Source organism: Cottoperca gobio, unplaced genomic scaffold, assembly GCF_900634415.1.
Source record: "Cottoperca gobio unplaced genomic scaffold, fCotGob3.1 fCotGob3_295arrow_ctg1, whole genome shotgun sequence".
Lineage (NCBI taxonomy): Eukaryota > Metazoa > Chordata > Actinopteri > Perciformes > Bovichtidae > Cottoperca > Cottoperca gobio.
The window spans coordinates 35,001-51,241 of NW_021166904.1; the positions used below are offsets into that span (position 1 = coordinate 35,001).

The 16,241-nt window shown below is 41.3% G+C and overlaps 2 protein-coding genes across 2 annotated transcripts in view; both read left to right on the forward strand.

The window, feature by feature from the left end:
• LOC115005373 (E3 ubiquitin-protein ligase parkin-like) overlaps positions 1-538 on the forward strand; it is a 5,973-nt gene extending 5,435 nt beyond the window's left edge. Inside the window, exon 9 of the mRNA XM_029427168.1 lies at positions 304-538. Coding sequence (XP_029283028.1) covers positions 304-407 — 104 coding nt within the window. The 3' untranslated portion in view covers positions 408-538. The remainder of the gene's footprint in view (positions 1-303) is intronic.
• A 2,911-nt stretch (positions 539-3,449) lies between these two features.
• Positions 3,450-16,018, forward strand: LOC115005374 (transient receptor potential cation channel subfamily A member 1). The gene is made up of 18 exons (XM_029427170.1): positions 3,450-3,539; positions 3,614-3,782; positions 3,886-4,013; positions 6,398-6,484; positions 6,784-6,934; positions 7,047-7,208; positions 7,281-7,390; positions 8,233-8,344; positions 8,454-8,482; positions 10,435-10,526; positions 11,099-11,213; positions 11,853-11,914; positions 12,673-12,840; positions 12,930-13,054; positions 13,215-13,407; positions 13,516-13,720; positions 13,843-13,901; positions 15,562-16,018. Exons 1-18 carry the CDS (start codon positions 3,450-3,452, stop codon positions 16,016-16,018), a joined length of 2,514 nt encoding a protein of 837 aa, XP_029283030.1.
• The last annotated feature ends 223 nt before the right edge of the window (positions 16,019-16,241 follow it).

Below are 16,241 nucleotides of genomic sequence, written 5' to 3' on the forward strand. Positions count from 1 at the left end.
AATTGTTATCAGATACTTCAAACTCACCTGTGGGGCCCCGTAGAGCCCCAGAGGCCTTTCAGTAATGCGTCCATGATGAACCCTCCACTGACTGAAGTCTGAAGAAGAGCTAAAGCAACACGTTGGTAATCCAGCTTGTTCGAGGCGTTACTGAGCACATCACACTGAAGCTGTTCCTGTTCTGCACACAGTTTGATGCTTCCAGCTTCTTCTCTTCTTCTATTGTTATTGTTGCTCAGAGGGACGTAATAAAGATTAAATGTGGTGTCTGGTGTATACGCAGTGTGTTGTCTCCCCCTGCAGGCGGCTGCATGCACATGCACTGTCCTTTGTGTGGAGCGGACTGGTGTTGGCTCTGTGGAGTCACCTGGAACACCGACTGCATGGGAAACCACTGGTTCGGATGAGATGTTCGGACCGTCAAAACCACCATGCTCCACTTTCTCCAGACAAAACTTCTTCTCCTGCAGCCTGACGTGATAGAAGTAAAACACCGATATAATAAACCCATAATAAAAATGTTTATTTATGAAAAGGACTCTAGTCTTGTTGTTTTTTGGGGGAGATCGTTCACAGATAAAATGATCAATCTGAAGGAAATCAAACCCAGAAACAAACATGGCGGCTGTGAAAAGCATGATGGGTTAATAACTGGAATTTACAGGAAAATATTAATATTTTACATTTCTAATGTGGAGAACAGTTGAAGGACAGAGACAAAAAATAATCTTATGAGCCAACATATCAGTGAACATCAGCTTATTGCAGATTCATCACTCACAGTACATAGTGCTATTTAACAACCAGGGGATCCTTATTAATATTCTTTAAATATTTAGCTTTATTCCCCATGAATACTTCCCTAGATCTCAGATCTAAAACATATATAGATATAAACACAGAAATATGAAGCCCTCCAGCAGGTAGAGAGTGTTTCATCCTTTAAAAGTTTATAATTTAATTTATTTGGTCTTCATTCAGCTTCTTCCTGTTTGAATAAAGTTTTGTTCAGTCTTGAGTCCTGGACCTGAATCCTCCACCCACTGATAGGACAGACCATAAACCTTTGAGCAGGCTGATAAATGTCACCATCTGCTCACTTTATGGTTTTGTTTTGTGCAGCCGGAGCTCAAAACTGTGACTCTGAGACTGTGACAGATCAGTCAGTCAGAAACACGTGAGGAGCAGATTCTACCAGATTTAATTTCTTCATCCAGGAGTCAGGACAGAAGATACTCGATCTGGAAACAATCCTGACAGGTACAGTACATTTCAGGAGGTCTGGTTTGTTTCAGGAGGTCTAATATGTTTCAGGAGGTCTAATATGTTTCAGGAGGTCTGGTATGTTTCAGGGGGTCTGGTATGTTTCAGGAGGTCTGGTATGTTTTAGGAGGTCTAATATGTTTCAGGAGGTCTGATATGTTTCAGGAGGTCAAATATGTTTCAGGAGGTCTGGTATGTTTCAGGAGGTCTAATATGTTTCAGGAGGTCAAATATGTTTCAGGAGGTCTGGTATGTTTCAGGAGGTCTAATATGTTTCAGGAGGTCTGGTATGTTTCAGGAGGTTTGATATGTTTCAGGAGGTCTGGTATGTTTCAGGAGGTCTAATATGTTTCAGGAGGTCTGGTATGTTTCAGGAGGTCTGGTATGTTTCAGGAGGTCTAATATGTTTCAGGAGGTCTAGGGTTAGGGTTACGTAGATGAAAGAAGGCAGTCCTTGAGATTTGTTTTATGTTGGAGTTAAACAACAGATCTTGATCAAAGATGACGTCAAGATTCCTTACAGTGGTGCTGGAGGCCAAGTTAATGCCATCCAGAGCTTCTATGTCATTAGAAAATGCGTTTTGGAGGCGTTTAGGGCCAAGTATAATAACTTCAGTTTTGTCTGTGTTTAACATCAAAAAGTTGCTAGACATCCAAGTTTTTATGTCCTTAAGGCAGTGGTTCCCAAATGGTGTGCTGCGTGTGCCGTGAGACAAATCCCGGTATGCTGTGGGATTTTGAAACAATTAGGCCTATTGCATTTAACTGTACACAAGGTTATAAATGCAGCGCAGGGAAACACTGTACTTTATCGGTACTTTGTCCTACACACTTATTTCACAATATAGAAACAATAGGTCTTATATGCTTTGGCCTAAATATAAATAAAACAATCATTTAAAAAAAAGAAATCTGTCAAAGCGAACCTCCTTTTAGCCATTTGCGCATGGTGAGAAATATTAGAGTGTGACGCATCAAAGGCTCTCTGCTAGTGTGAAGGAGAATAGCTTCTTACAAGGACCAGGCTAAATAAATGTTCACAGAGTGATAACAGTGATACTATGTGTTATAGAGGGGATTTTTCCCGGATATGAACACAGGTGTGCCTTGAGATTTTGGCTTGGTCTTTGGTGTGCCTTGGCCACAGAAAGTTTGGGAACCCCTGCCTTAAGGCATGCTTGAAGTTTAGCCAATTGATTGGTTTCATCTGGTTTAATTGATAGATATAATTGGGTATCATCCGCATAACAATGAAAGTTTATAGAGTGGTTCCTTATAATATTGCCCAAAGGAAGCATATATAAGGTGAATAGAATCGGTCCAAGTACAGAACCCTGCGGAACTCCAAGACTGACTTTGGCTGTCATGGAGGATTTATCGTTAACAAGTACAAATTGAGATCGCTCAGATAAATAAGACTTGAACCAGCTTAGTGCGGTTCCTTTTATGCCAACACAATGTTCCAGTCTCTGTAGTAGAATGTCCTGATCAACAGTGTGGAAAGCAGCACTAAGGTCTAACAAGACAAGAACAGAGACAAGTCCTTTGTCTGATGCCATTAGAAGGTCATTGGTAACTTTCACCAGTGCCGTCTCTGTGCTATGATGAACTCTAAATCCAGATTGAAAAACCTCAAATAAACTATTATTACGTAAAAAATCACATAACTGTTTTGCGACTGCTTTCTCAAGGATCTTAGCGACAAAGGGAAGGTTAGATATCGGCCTATAGTTGGCTAAAACATCTGGATTTAAGAAGTGGTTTTATTACAGCTACTTTAAAGGATTGTGGTACGTAGCCAGATAATATAGACAGGTTGATCATATTTAATAACGAGGTGTTAATTAAGGGTAAAATGTTTTTAAACAGTTTAGTTGGAATCGGGTCTAAAAGACAGATTGATGGCTTAGACTATGAGATTGTTGAAGTTAGTTGGTTAAGGTTGATTGGAGTAAAACAGTCTAGATATATTTTAGGAGTTACAGATGTTTTTAAAATTCCAACAGTTGAAGTTAAGTCATTACCAATTGAGGTCCGGAGGAGATTAATTTTGTCTCTAATAATTATAATTTTATAGTTAAAGAAGCTCATGAAGTCAGGAGGTCCGGCAGATTCTCAAAGTCCTTCTGGTCCATCAGTGTGGAGATCTGAAGTTCTGTCCTGGTGGACGAAGGCTCACTAGAACCATGGTGAAGAGGGGTACCCGGGCCAGTCTCACCGGTCTGCAGAATCCTGGTCTGGAGCTGGAGATGACAGGAAGCACCAACACAATCCAGGTGAGTCTGTTTGTCCTCAGGTCTCTGTTTGTCCTCAGGTCTCTGTTTGTCCTCAGGTCTCTGTTTGTCCTCAGGTCTCGGGGAGTCCTCAGGTCTCAGGGAGTCCTCAGGTCTCGGGGTGTCCTCAGGTCTCGGGGTGTCCTCAGGGGTCCAGGTCTTCGGTGTCCGCAGCAGTGAAGGCTGCAGCTCGGTGGGCGTCATACTCCTGCGGCCGCTGGAAGCAGAGAAGAAGAAAAGTTACAGGTAACACAGACAGAGTTTTTATGCACAAATTGAAAATGTGCCTGTATGGAAACACACCTTGAGATTTATTAAAGTTTTATTATTCTTATTAATTAATATTCAGGTGTTCATCTGGAGACGAAGTACAGAGGTCTGGCTGAGGATGAAGAAGGGGATGAAACTGACGGGACAAATATAAAACTACTGAATCACTTCAGACAGCTGGCTGCTACCGACCAGGACACTGACCAGGTAATAGATATAGATAGATAGATAGATAGATAGATAGATAGATAGATAGATAGATAGAGATATATAGATAGAGATCTATATATATAGAGATCTATAGATAGAGATCTATATATATATATATAGAAATATATATATCTCTATCTCTATAAATATAGTGGAGGAGAGGGGTTGCAGTTCGGTGACCTGAGGATCTCATCGCTGCTCTTTGCAGATGATGTGGTCCTTATGGCATCATCGGTCTGTGACCTTCAACAGTCACTGGATCGGTTCGCAGCCGAGTGTGAAGCGGTTGGGATGAGGATCAGCACCTCCAAATCTGAGGCCATGGCTCTCAGCAGGAAACCGGTGGATTGCCTACTCCGGGTAGGGAATGAGCCATTACCCCAAGTGAAGGAGTTCAAGTACCTCGGGGTCTTGTTCGCGAGTGAGGGGTCAATGGAGAGAGAGATTGGCCGGAGAATCGGAGCAGCGGGGGCGGTATTACAGTCACTTTACCGCACCGTTGTGACGAAAAGAGAGCTGAGCCAGAAGGCAAAGCTCTCAATCTACCGGTCGATCTTCGTTCCTACCCTCACCTATGGTCATGAAGGCTGGGTCATGACCGAAAGAACGAGATCACGGGTACAAGCGGCCGAAATGGGTTTTCTCAGACGGGTGGCGTCTCCCTTAGAGATAGGGTGAGAAGCTCAGCCATCCGTGAGAGACTCGGAGTAGAGCCGCTGCTCCTTTACGTTGAAAGGAGCCAGTTGAGGTGGTTCGGGCATCTAGTAAGGATGCCACCTGGGCGCCTCCCTAGGGAGGTGTTCCAGGCACGTCCAGCTGGGAGGAGACCCCGGGGAAGACCCAGGACTCGGTGGAGAGATTATATCTCCTCACTGGCCTGGGAACGCCTCAGGATCCCCCAGTCGGAGCTGGAGGATGTGGCCCGGAGAAGGGAAGATTGGGGTTCCTTACTGGAGCTGCTGCCCCCACGACCCGATTCCGGATAAGCGGTAGACGATGGATGGATGGATATATATATATATATAGATATATATATAGAGATAGAGATATAGATAGATATATATATATATATATATATATATATATATATATATATATATATATATATATCTATCTCTATCTCTATATATATATATATATATATATCTCTCTCTCTCTATATATATATATATATATATATATAGAGAGAGATATATATATATATATAGAGATAGAGATATAGATAGATATATATATATAGTGATAGAGATATAGATAGATATATATATATATATATATATATATATATAGATCTCTATATATAGATCTATATATATATAGAGATCTCTATATATAGATCTCTCTCTCTCTATATATATATATATATATATATATAGATCTCTCTCTATATATATATATATATATATATATATATATAGATCTCGCTCTATATATCTATATATCTATATATCTATAGATCTATAGATCTATATATCTATATATATAGAGATCTATATATATAGAGATCTATATATCTATATATATAGAGATCTCTATATCTATAGATATAGAGATCTATATATCTATAGATCTCTCTATATATAGATATAGAGAGATCTAAAGATATATAGATCTATAGATATATAGATCTATAGATCTATATATCTTTTCTCTGTGATGAAGATGAACAAAAACCCACACAGGAGTCGTCTCACTGGTGCACCTTCACTCACTGAGGGTTTCCACAGAACCCCAAACATTAAACTGGCAGCTAAGAAACTATTCCAAACATCTGGCTCTGACACATGTACATACTAGGAGAATGTATCCTACCTAAATATGTTCCATATCTTTTTGCACTTTATGCAATATGTGTATCCTGTTCAATAAATGTGGACCGTGTTTGGCCCTCGACGTAGTCGAATATGACACAGTATAATTATAAAATGTCAACTCAATGTCTGCGAGCCATATCGTGTCATCGAAAGAGCCATATATGGCTCGCAAGCCATAGGTTCCAGACCCCTAAGGTAATATATAAATAATAATACATACAGGTAATATATATATTTAATATAAATAATATTATATACAGGTAATATATACATAATAATATATATGTAATAATATAAATAATTATATAAATGGTTAATATATACAGGTAATACATGAATAATAATATATACAGGTAATATATATACACATTATATTCGAATAATAATATATGTCTCTGTCTGTGTGTGTGTGTTTGTTTGTTTGTTTGTTTGTTTGTTTGTTTGTTTGTGTGTGTGTGTGTGTATGTGTCCATGTGTCTGTGTATGTGTGTGTGTCTCTGTGTCTGTGCGTGAGTCTGTGTTTGTGTATGTGTGTGTGTGTTTGTGTTTGTGTGTGTGTGCACGCAGGTGGACCTCGACTTCCTGGATCAGGTGATCTCAGATGGAGCCGACCCAAACAGCTCAGACAGATTTGGACAAACAGTCCTGCATGAGGTCAACACATGTTTTTATTTAGTTATTTATATTTAAGTGTATGTTTCTGAGTTTTCTCCCCGTGAATAAAGGATCAACAATAAATAAACCTGCATTATAGTCGTGTAGCCGAGGGTATGATGACGATTATAAAACAACAACATTACTTCCCTCTTAACCTTCACAATAAAAGCCCTGCACATATACACTGTAACTGTTTACCTCAGAGCATTTCAACAGGAAACTCAGTAAAGTACAGAGAGTGTGTGTGTGTGTGTGTGCACGTGCGTGCGTGTGTGCGTGTTTGTGTGTGTGTTCAGGTCTCCAGGGCGTGGAGTGTGGATGTGATGCGGTTCTTCGTGGACCGAGGCGCCGACCTCCACCGGCCGGACCGGTTTGGGGTCACAGCACTTCACGTGGCATCTGCGCTGGACTACCAGGACATGGTTCACTTCCTGCTGGACCGAAAAGGTCTGTGTGGACGATTCTTCTTCCAGGCTCTGGCCCTGCAGCCCCCTGACTTTCTGTCAGGGTTTTAGGACTCATAACGCTGACTAATTTCAGTTTGTGTGTGTGTCCTCAGCGGAACCAGAGCCTCGGACTCTCCTCGATCAGCAGACTCCTCTTCACTTCGCTGCTAAGAACGACGCCGTATCTTCCATCAGACTGCTGCTGCAGGCCGGAGCCTCCATCAGCTGCACCGACTACAAACGCAGAACGCCGCTGCAGCTCGCCGCCAACCTGGGTATGACTCTTTTGAAGTCCTTTATAATGTTGAATGTGTTTATTATGAGACAAAGTGTGAAACTGTTTTCAGAGCGCAGTGAAGCAGCCCGCTTGCTGCTGGAGCTCGGGGCCGAGGCCGGAGTGATGGACTCTGATGGACAGCTCTGTATAACTGCTCTGATTGGTCGAATGAGTTCAGTGGTAACGAATCCTCCTGATTTATATGCAGATCATGTTGTAAAATAAATAATACAGAACAGGGTGTGTGTTGTGTTCAGGTGTATACAGTATAACAGGGTGTGTGTTGTGTTCAGGTGCATACAATAGAACAGGGTGTGTGTTGTGTTCAGGTGCATACAATAGAACAGGGTGTGTGTTGTGTTCAGGTGCATACAATAGAACAGGGTGTGTGTTGTGTTCAGGTGCATACAATAGAACAGGGTGTGTGTTGTGTTCATGTTGTTGTGGAACTTTACTTTATCTGGAGAGATGTATATAAAATCAAATAAATGGTGAAAGAGACAGAGTTGTCTTTGTGCATTTATTTGAGATCTCAAAGGCACCAGTTCTACAGAATACAACGTAGTCTGTAGGAGGGCACAGGTTGGAAGAAAACATAGGCATTTTATACAATTTGGTTTGGTGATGAAAAACCACAGGGGACCGGGCCAAACTGCCCTTTGATGCTTGTAAGGTAATAGTTATGTAAACAGAATATTGAGTGATACACTCAATATTCTCAGTGAGTTAATTAGTTTGATCAGGATTTGGCTGTGTCCTGTCTCTTGTTAGTTGATCAGTCTAATCAGGATGCGTCTGTCTTGTATTAACATGAAATGGCAGTTGGTCCTGGTTTGATCTAACCGACACTCCTATGTTAGCATCAAATGGCAGTTGGCTTGTTTAACATAGGGAACTTGTACATTATTAAACAGTAGACATTTAAATTGCTATTACAATGTGCATACAGTAGAACAGGGTGTGTGTTGTGTTCATGTGCATAAAGTAGAACATGTTGTTTCCCGGTTGTGTGTTGTGTTCAGGCGCGTCTGGCCCTCAGTCAGTTCCATGTGACCGACAGAATGACCCGACAACAGTACTTCTACCTGAACCTGCTGGAACCAGAACCTTGCTCACCTGAGACTCACCTGCAAGGTAACCGAACGAGTGCTAACGTTAGCTTAGCACACACCATGAACTGTCTGTCTGACACTACCTGTCTGACTCTACCTATCTGACTCTACCTGTCTGTGGTGTTTTGTAGATGCAGTCCTCAGTGAGCCGATGTCTCCAGTAAGTTCTTAGTTTCCAGAAACTACACTTTTATTCTTATTGCACGATATACAGAAAATAGTATGAAGTAGACGCGGAAATAATATTACATTACTTTCTATTATCCATCCTTCCATCCATCGTCTACCGCTTATCCGGGGTCGGGTGTGTTTTCTCAGACGGGTGGCTAGTGTCTCCCTTAGAGATAGGGTGAGAAGCTCAGCCATCAGGAGAGACTTGGAGTAGAGCCGCTGCTCCTTTACGTTGAAAGGAGCCAGTTGAGGTGGTTCATCTAGTAAGGAGCCACCCGGGCGCCTCCCTAGGGAGGTGTTCCAGGCACCTCCAGCTGGGAGGAGACCCCAGGGAAGACCCAGGACTCGGTGGAGAGATTATATCTCCTCACTGGGAACGCCTCAGGATCCCCCAGTCGGAGCTGGAGGATGTGGCCTGGAGAAGGGAAGATTGGGGTTCCTTACTGGAGCTGCTGCCCCCGCGACCCGATCCGGATAAGAGGTAGACGATGGATGGATGGAATTATATTATATTATATTATGTTATATTAAATTACATTATATTATATTATATTACATTATATTCTATTATAGTCTATTATATTATAATATAATATATTAGATTACATTATATTATATTAAAATATATTAAATTCAATTATTATATTTTGTCATATTAAATTACATTCTATTCTATTCTATTAAATAATATTACTTTACATTCTATTAAATTACATTATATTACATTACATTATAATATATTATATTACATTTTATTATATTGTAATACACTATATTAAATTACATTATATTACATTATAATATAATATATTCTATTGTAATACATTGCATTATATTTAAGCAATAGCTGACGACAGACCATGGTATATGATCATTACATCACAGTTAAGGGGCGTGGTACAACCCCCTTACCGGTGATGAAATGACCATATATCACGACAGACCGTGGTATATGGTCATTACATCACAGGTAAGGGGCGTGGTACAACCCTCTTAACTGTGATGTAATGACCATATACCACGACAGACCGTGGTATATGGTCATTACATCACAGGTAAGGGGCGTGGTACAACCCTCTTAACTGTGATATAATGACCATATACCACGGTCTGAACTGAGCTATTGCTTTTATAAAACCAAGTGTGGCAATATGAAAGAAAAATACACACTCCAATTCAAATAGTTTTTATTATTAAATAATGATGTTCAAAATAAAATAGTCCCTCCGTTGCCTTCTGCACAGAACATAGTGGGAGGTGGTTGCTATGCAACAACACTAACAGCTGCTCTGCACGTAGCTCTGCACGTGGTCTTTTAGGGTTTCTTCTCTGGAGATAGGCACTGATGGATCCACTCCTCCAGAGCAAAGCTTTGTTTGTTTCTTAACGGACGTCATTTAACAGCTGTAACGGTTGTAGCTTTCTCTCAGACGCGGAGGGATACTGACTTGTTGTGAAAAGTAACTACAATTCTACCTGTGATATACGCTCATTATACCACGGCTAAGAACCAATCAGATTGCTTGATTTGACATGTCCGTTTTATAATGTAATACATTACATTCTATTCTATTCTAATAAATTACATTAAATTATAATCTATTGTATTGTGTTACATCATATTATATTATAATAAATTTCATTATATTTACAATATATTATATTATAATATATTACAATACATTATATTACAATATATTATACTATTTTATTACATTAGTAATTACATTACATTTTATTAAATTATACACAATTAAATTATTATTATTTGGGTCAGTAGACTCTTCAGGGACACATTCTTCTTCTGTTCCAGTTTAACTTCTGATCATCATGATAAATAAATGTTTCTGTCAACTTATTATTATTATTACAGTGTGTAGTGAACTGCACAGTGGGATCTCTCTCTACCTGTCTCTCTCTCTCTACCTGTCTCTCTCTCAGCTGGAGATGGTGGTGAATCATGGGAAGTTGGACCTGATCATGAATCCAGTTTTTCTAAAACTGATCCAGGTGAAATGGGAACTGTACGGCAGGTAAACTAAACATTTATTTTACGTCACTGTGGTCTTCCTGCCTGTGGCCCTGCCCCCCCCACCCCTAGTGGTCCCAGAATATAACCCTGTGGCACTCCTTTGGTAACGCTCTCACACCAATGGAACCCTTTTTCATCCAATCCAAAAGAATCAGGTCCATTAAAAATAATTTTATGATAATAATAATAATAATAATAATGTCAGTTATAATCAAAATAATAAATATAATAATAATAATATTAGTTATGAAAATAACACATATAATAATATTATTAATAATAATAACCTAATAAGCCTAACTGATTAAACACATTCATACATTTCTTAAAATATCCCCCAGCAAGGTGCACTGTGATCACAGACAAACATTAAACCTCAGTGATTCACATATAGTCTTTTTAACAGAGATCAATTTCACTGAGGGTAATGTTTATGTGATGAGGATATAGCTGGGTTCCCTTTACTTACAGATGTGTCACACTGTCAGCGGAGGATTAAGTATTAGAACTTTATGCCAGGCAGCGTTCCTTTCATATAACATATCCGACTGCGTGTCTGTCTCTCCCTGCCAGGCTGGGGGCGTGGCTTCTCCTCATCCTCAACTTCCTGTTCAACGTCTCCTGGACAACCGTCGCCATCTCTGTGTCCGTCTACCGAGACTCACCTTACCGCTACGTCCTCCCCCAGGTTCTGTCTGTCTGTCTGTCTGCTTGTCTGCGTGTCTATCTCTCTGTCTTCCTGCCTGTCTTTCTCTCTACCTCTCTCTTTATCTGTCTCTCTTTCTACTTGTCTCTCTCTCTACCTGTCTCTCTCTAGCAGTCTGTCTGTCTCTCAACCTCTCAACCTGTCTCTCTCTCTCTCTCTCTCTCTCTACCTGTCTCTCTCACCCTGTCTCTCTTTCTCTACCTCTCTCTCTCTACCTGTCTCTCTCTCAACTTCTCTCTCTTCAGATTCAATTCAATTTCAAATCACAACAGCCTGTACTTTCACTGTCACTTTGTATTTATAACAGTTTTATTGTATATCTAACATTGATCACTTTATCCCTTAATTTGACTTTTTATTTTATTTTAAGTCCCATTATTTGTAATTGGGGAGAGGGGGGGGTAGATGGGTAATTGTTGTATGTCATGTTTTAAGCTACTGGATGCCTGAATTTCCCTCGGGATAAATAAAGTATCTTTCTCTCTACCTGTCTCCCTCTCCTTGTCTCTCTCTCTCTCTCTACCTGTCTCTCTCGCTCTACCTTTCTCTCTCTCTCTCTACCTGTCTCAGGACTGGTGGCGTGTCCTCCTTGTGCTCCTAGCACTCCTGCTGACTCTGCAGGAGGTGTTGAGGGAGGTGCAGGACATCCTGCGTTCAAAGCGGAAGCTCCGCCTCTGGCGGTGGTGGGCGGAACGGCGTCTCCATGACGACATACGCTGCTTACATCCCATGTGGCCTCAGGTAAAAAACATAAAACCTGTTTGAAGGGACAGTCCAACATTTAATGATTCAACAGGTTTAGAAAGGAAACGGCTATCCTAGCTTAGCATAAAGACTAGAACCATGTATCAGACTTTAAATACCTTGTGTGTGTGTGTGTGTGTGTGTGTGTGTGTGTGTGTGTGTGTGTGTGTGTGTGTGTGTGAGAGCAGGAGAAAGTTTTTCTTTTGGATCAGAACAAACAGATTCACAAGATGAGAGGAAGCTACAGCCGTGACCTGTGGTAACACACACACACACACACACAGTGAAATAATTGTTTATTGTATAACATGGGAAATGTCTCTATCTGCTGAAAATAGTAAAAAGTTAAATTCTGATCCAGATGTGAAGCTGAGATCAGAGAAAGATTTTATTATTTATTATTATTTATATATATTACATTCTGCTATAATGTGTTTAATGAGAGTGTGTGTAAGTTGGATACACACTATATTACACACTTCATACACTCTTTACTACACACTTTATTACACACTTTACTATACACTTTACTACACTTTACAACACATTTTACTACACATTTTATTACACACTTTATTACACATTTCGTACACACTTTATTGCAAACTTTATTACACACTTTATACACACTTCACTACACACTTCACTCCACACTTTATTGCACACTGATTATACCGTCTGACATGTTTCCTGTCAGGAACGTCTTTGATTGGCTCGTGTACTTCCTGCTCACGGCGGCCTTCAGCGTCCACATGGCAGACGTGCTCCGACCGTCCGCCCACCTCCACACCGCCAGCCTGCGTCTGTTCGCTGTCACCATTGTCTTCCTGTGGCTGAGACTGATGAAGCACGTCAGGGCCTTCAGGTACGCACACACACACACACACACACACACACACACACACACACACACACACACACACACAGAGTAACAGTGTATATGTGTGTGTGCAGGTTGATGGGTCCGTTTATCGTCATGTTGGGGAACATCATCGGGGACGTGATGTGTTTCCTTTTCCTGTACGCTGAGATCTTCATCCCGTACGCCTGCAGCTTCTGGATCATATTCGGAGGTGTGTGTGTGTGTGTGTGTGTGTGTGTGTGTGTGTGTGTGTGTGTGTGTGTTAATGATTGATACTGAAGCCACTCATCCTTTTTTTAAATAAATAATAAAGTTTATTTATATTTTATCAGAAGAAGTTAAATGGACCAATCGTGTCTCTCCAGGTTCATCCTCAGTTCCCAGTATGCAGTCTGTCTCCGGCCTGCTCTACAGTCTGTACCGCATCACTCTGGTAGACGAGTACGAGTACGCTGCCATGGCGGCGCTGGACGGCGTTATGGCTCCTCTGCTGTGTGGGACGTTTCTGGCAGCGTCTTCCATCCTGTGTGTCAACCTGCTGATCGCCCTGCTGACAGACACCTTCCAGAGGTACCTGTCTGTGTCACCTGTCTGTCCTCACCTGTCTGTTTCACCTGTCTGTCCCCACCTATCTGTCTCACCTGTCTGTCCTGTCTGTCCTCACCGGTCTGTCTTCAGAGTGCACGATAACTCGCAGGCTAATGCTGTGATGCAGCAGGCCGCCGTCATCCTGCAGGTTGAGGAGTCTATGTCCGTCCTCCGCCATTTCTACAACAACCAGTACATCTCCAACCACTGCGCGCCGCTGGCTGACGCCCACGACGTCATGGAAACAAACCCCCGTTACCATGACGAGATGGCCCACATCACCACGCAGATCAAAGTGTGTCTGAAGAACGATAAAGTTTTGAATTAAAGAAGAATAGGACGTAAAGAGTGTGTGTGTGTGTGTGTGTGTGTGTGTGTGTGTGTGTGTGTGTGTGTGTGTGTGTGTGTGTGTTGCAGGACACTCTGGATCAGTTCCTCGTCCTGCAGAGAGACGTGGAGACAGTTGGAGGTTCTGGGTGAGAATCAGTCAAAGCTTTACATATATATAATTATATATAGTATATATTTAATTTATACAACATATGTATTTTTTACAAAATATAGAAATATTTATTTATAGAAATTTTTATTTTATTTAAATATATTTATTTATATACAGTATAATATATATTATATATGAATAAATTCACAAATCCCCAAACTTTCTCTCAACACAAGAACTACAAAGTCCTCATGAAGCCAGATTATTTTTCTAAAATATAAAGGAGTGCATCATCAAATCAAATCAAATCAAATCAAATCAAATGTATTTATTTTGCCCAATATCACAAATTACACATTTGTCTCAGTGTTTACAGACTGTACAGGTTACGACACCCTCTGTCCTTAGACCCTCTGTCCTTAGACCCTCTGTCCTTAGACCCTCTGTCCTTATACCCTCTGTCCTTACAGCCTCTGTCCTTAGACCCTCTGTCCTTACACCCTCTGTCCTTACACCCTCTGTCCTTAGACCCTCGCATCGCACAAGGAAAAACTTCATAGGGTTAGGGTTAGAAGAAACCCCATAATTAAAGGGGGGAAAATGGAAGAAACCTCAGGGAGAGCAACTGAGGAGGAATCTCTCTCCCAGAACGGACAGACGTGCAATAGATGTCGTGTGTACAGGATAAACAACATAGTACAAATACAACATTTGACAGAAATGATGTTGTGTTGAAAAAGAGAAAGTTTGGATGAATCCAGGAAAATGTCAAAAAGGCTTCCTGGTGTCCAGCAGGACCAGGGCAGCAGGCGCAGCCACGATTCCTGATCCTGACGTAAACTTTATCAGTGGCAACCTGCCACATGAGACACAGAAACCCTGGATGATGAGTTAGTAACATACATTTACAATAATGCATACAGATAGAGAGGGAGAAGAAGAGAGGGAGGGGAGGAGAGAGGAAGAGAAGGAGAGCAGGGATGTGTCCCCCGGCAGTCTAAGCCTATAGCAGCATAACTAGGGGCTGATCCAAGGCAAGCCTGAGCCAGCCCTAACTATAAGCTTCATCAAAAAGGAAAGTCTTTAGCCTACTCTTAAATGTGGAGAGGGTGTCTGTCTCCCGAACACAAACTGGAAGCTGGTTCCACTGGAGACGAGCTTGATAGCTGAAGGCTCTGGCTCCCATTGTACTCTTAGAGACTCTAGGAACCACAAGTAACCCTGTTGGTTTATAAGGTACTATGAGATCATGATATGACATCATCAGTGTACGGTGAAATCAAATGTGCTGGATTTTAAATCTTGGACATTTAAATGTTTTGATCATTTTGATTGTGTTAATAAAAATGCATCAAAATCAATGTTGTTGATAATCCGTCACATATCACACTGGAAAATATAAATCCTGCTCGCATTTAGCTTTGTCATAAAAACCAACAGTGGCATCATGTAAACATACATTTAAAGGGTTAAAAATTATATTTGTAATTATGATCGGGACTGAAATTGGAAATAATATTGATACATAATAATTTATGACAGTTTCTTTCATTTTTGGTCCTCTAAGGACATCAGAGCAACTTTTTAAAATGTAGAGATTTTCTCCATTTTCCTTCATGTTCAGACTGAAGTGTTGTGTTTTAATGAATAATGAAGAAGAATCAAAACACTGAATCCATTCATACTGTCTCTAGCAGGGTCCACAAGGACCGGAACCAGGACCACAACCTGCAGGAGCTGCAGGAGCTGCAGAACCAGAACCTGCAGGACCTTAAGGACCAGGAGCTGCAGGACCAGGAGCTGCAGAACCAAGAGCTGCAGAACCAGGATCTCCGGCACCAGAACATGCAGAACCAGGAGCTTCAGAACCAGGAGCTCCGGTACCAGAACGCACAGAACCAGGAGCTGCAGAACCAGGAGCTGCAGAACCAGGAGCTCCGGCACCAGAACATGCAGAACCAGGAGCTTCAGAACCAGGAGCTCCGGTACCAGAACGCACAGAACCAGGAGCTGCAGAACCAGGAGCTGCAGAACCAGGAGCTCCGGCACCAGAACATGCAGAACCAGGAGCTCCGGGTTATCCGAGCGGAGCTGCAGCAGCTCCAGACTCTGGTCCAGCAGCTGGTTCAGAACAGGACTGATAAAGGTTGAGGAGTAGAACCAGAACTGGATCAGACCAGAACCAAATCTAAAGTTTTAAACCTCTCAGGAATGTAAAATAAAAAAATAAAAAAAGTTCTGGTTGTTGCTTCTCATACCATAAATTCAGTTTCTTTAGAAGGTGGGCGAATTTACCCGAAAATACCTACAAACGACAAAAATACACTCCGCCAGAATTTCTTTGTTGAAAAATATGTCTGAAGATGGGTATAGC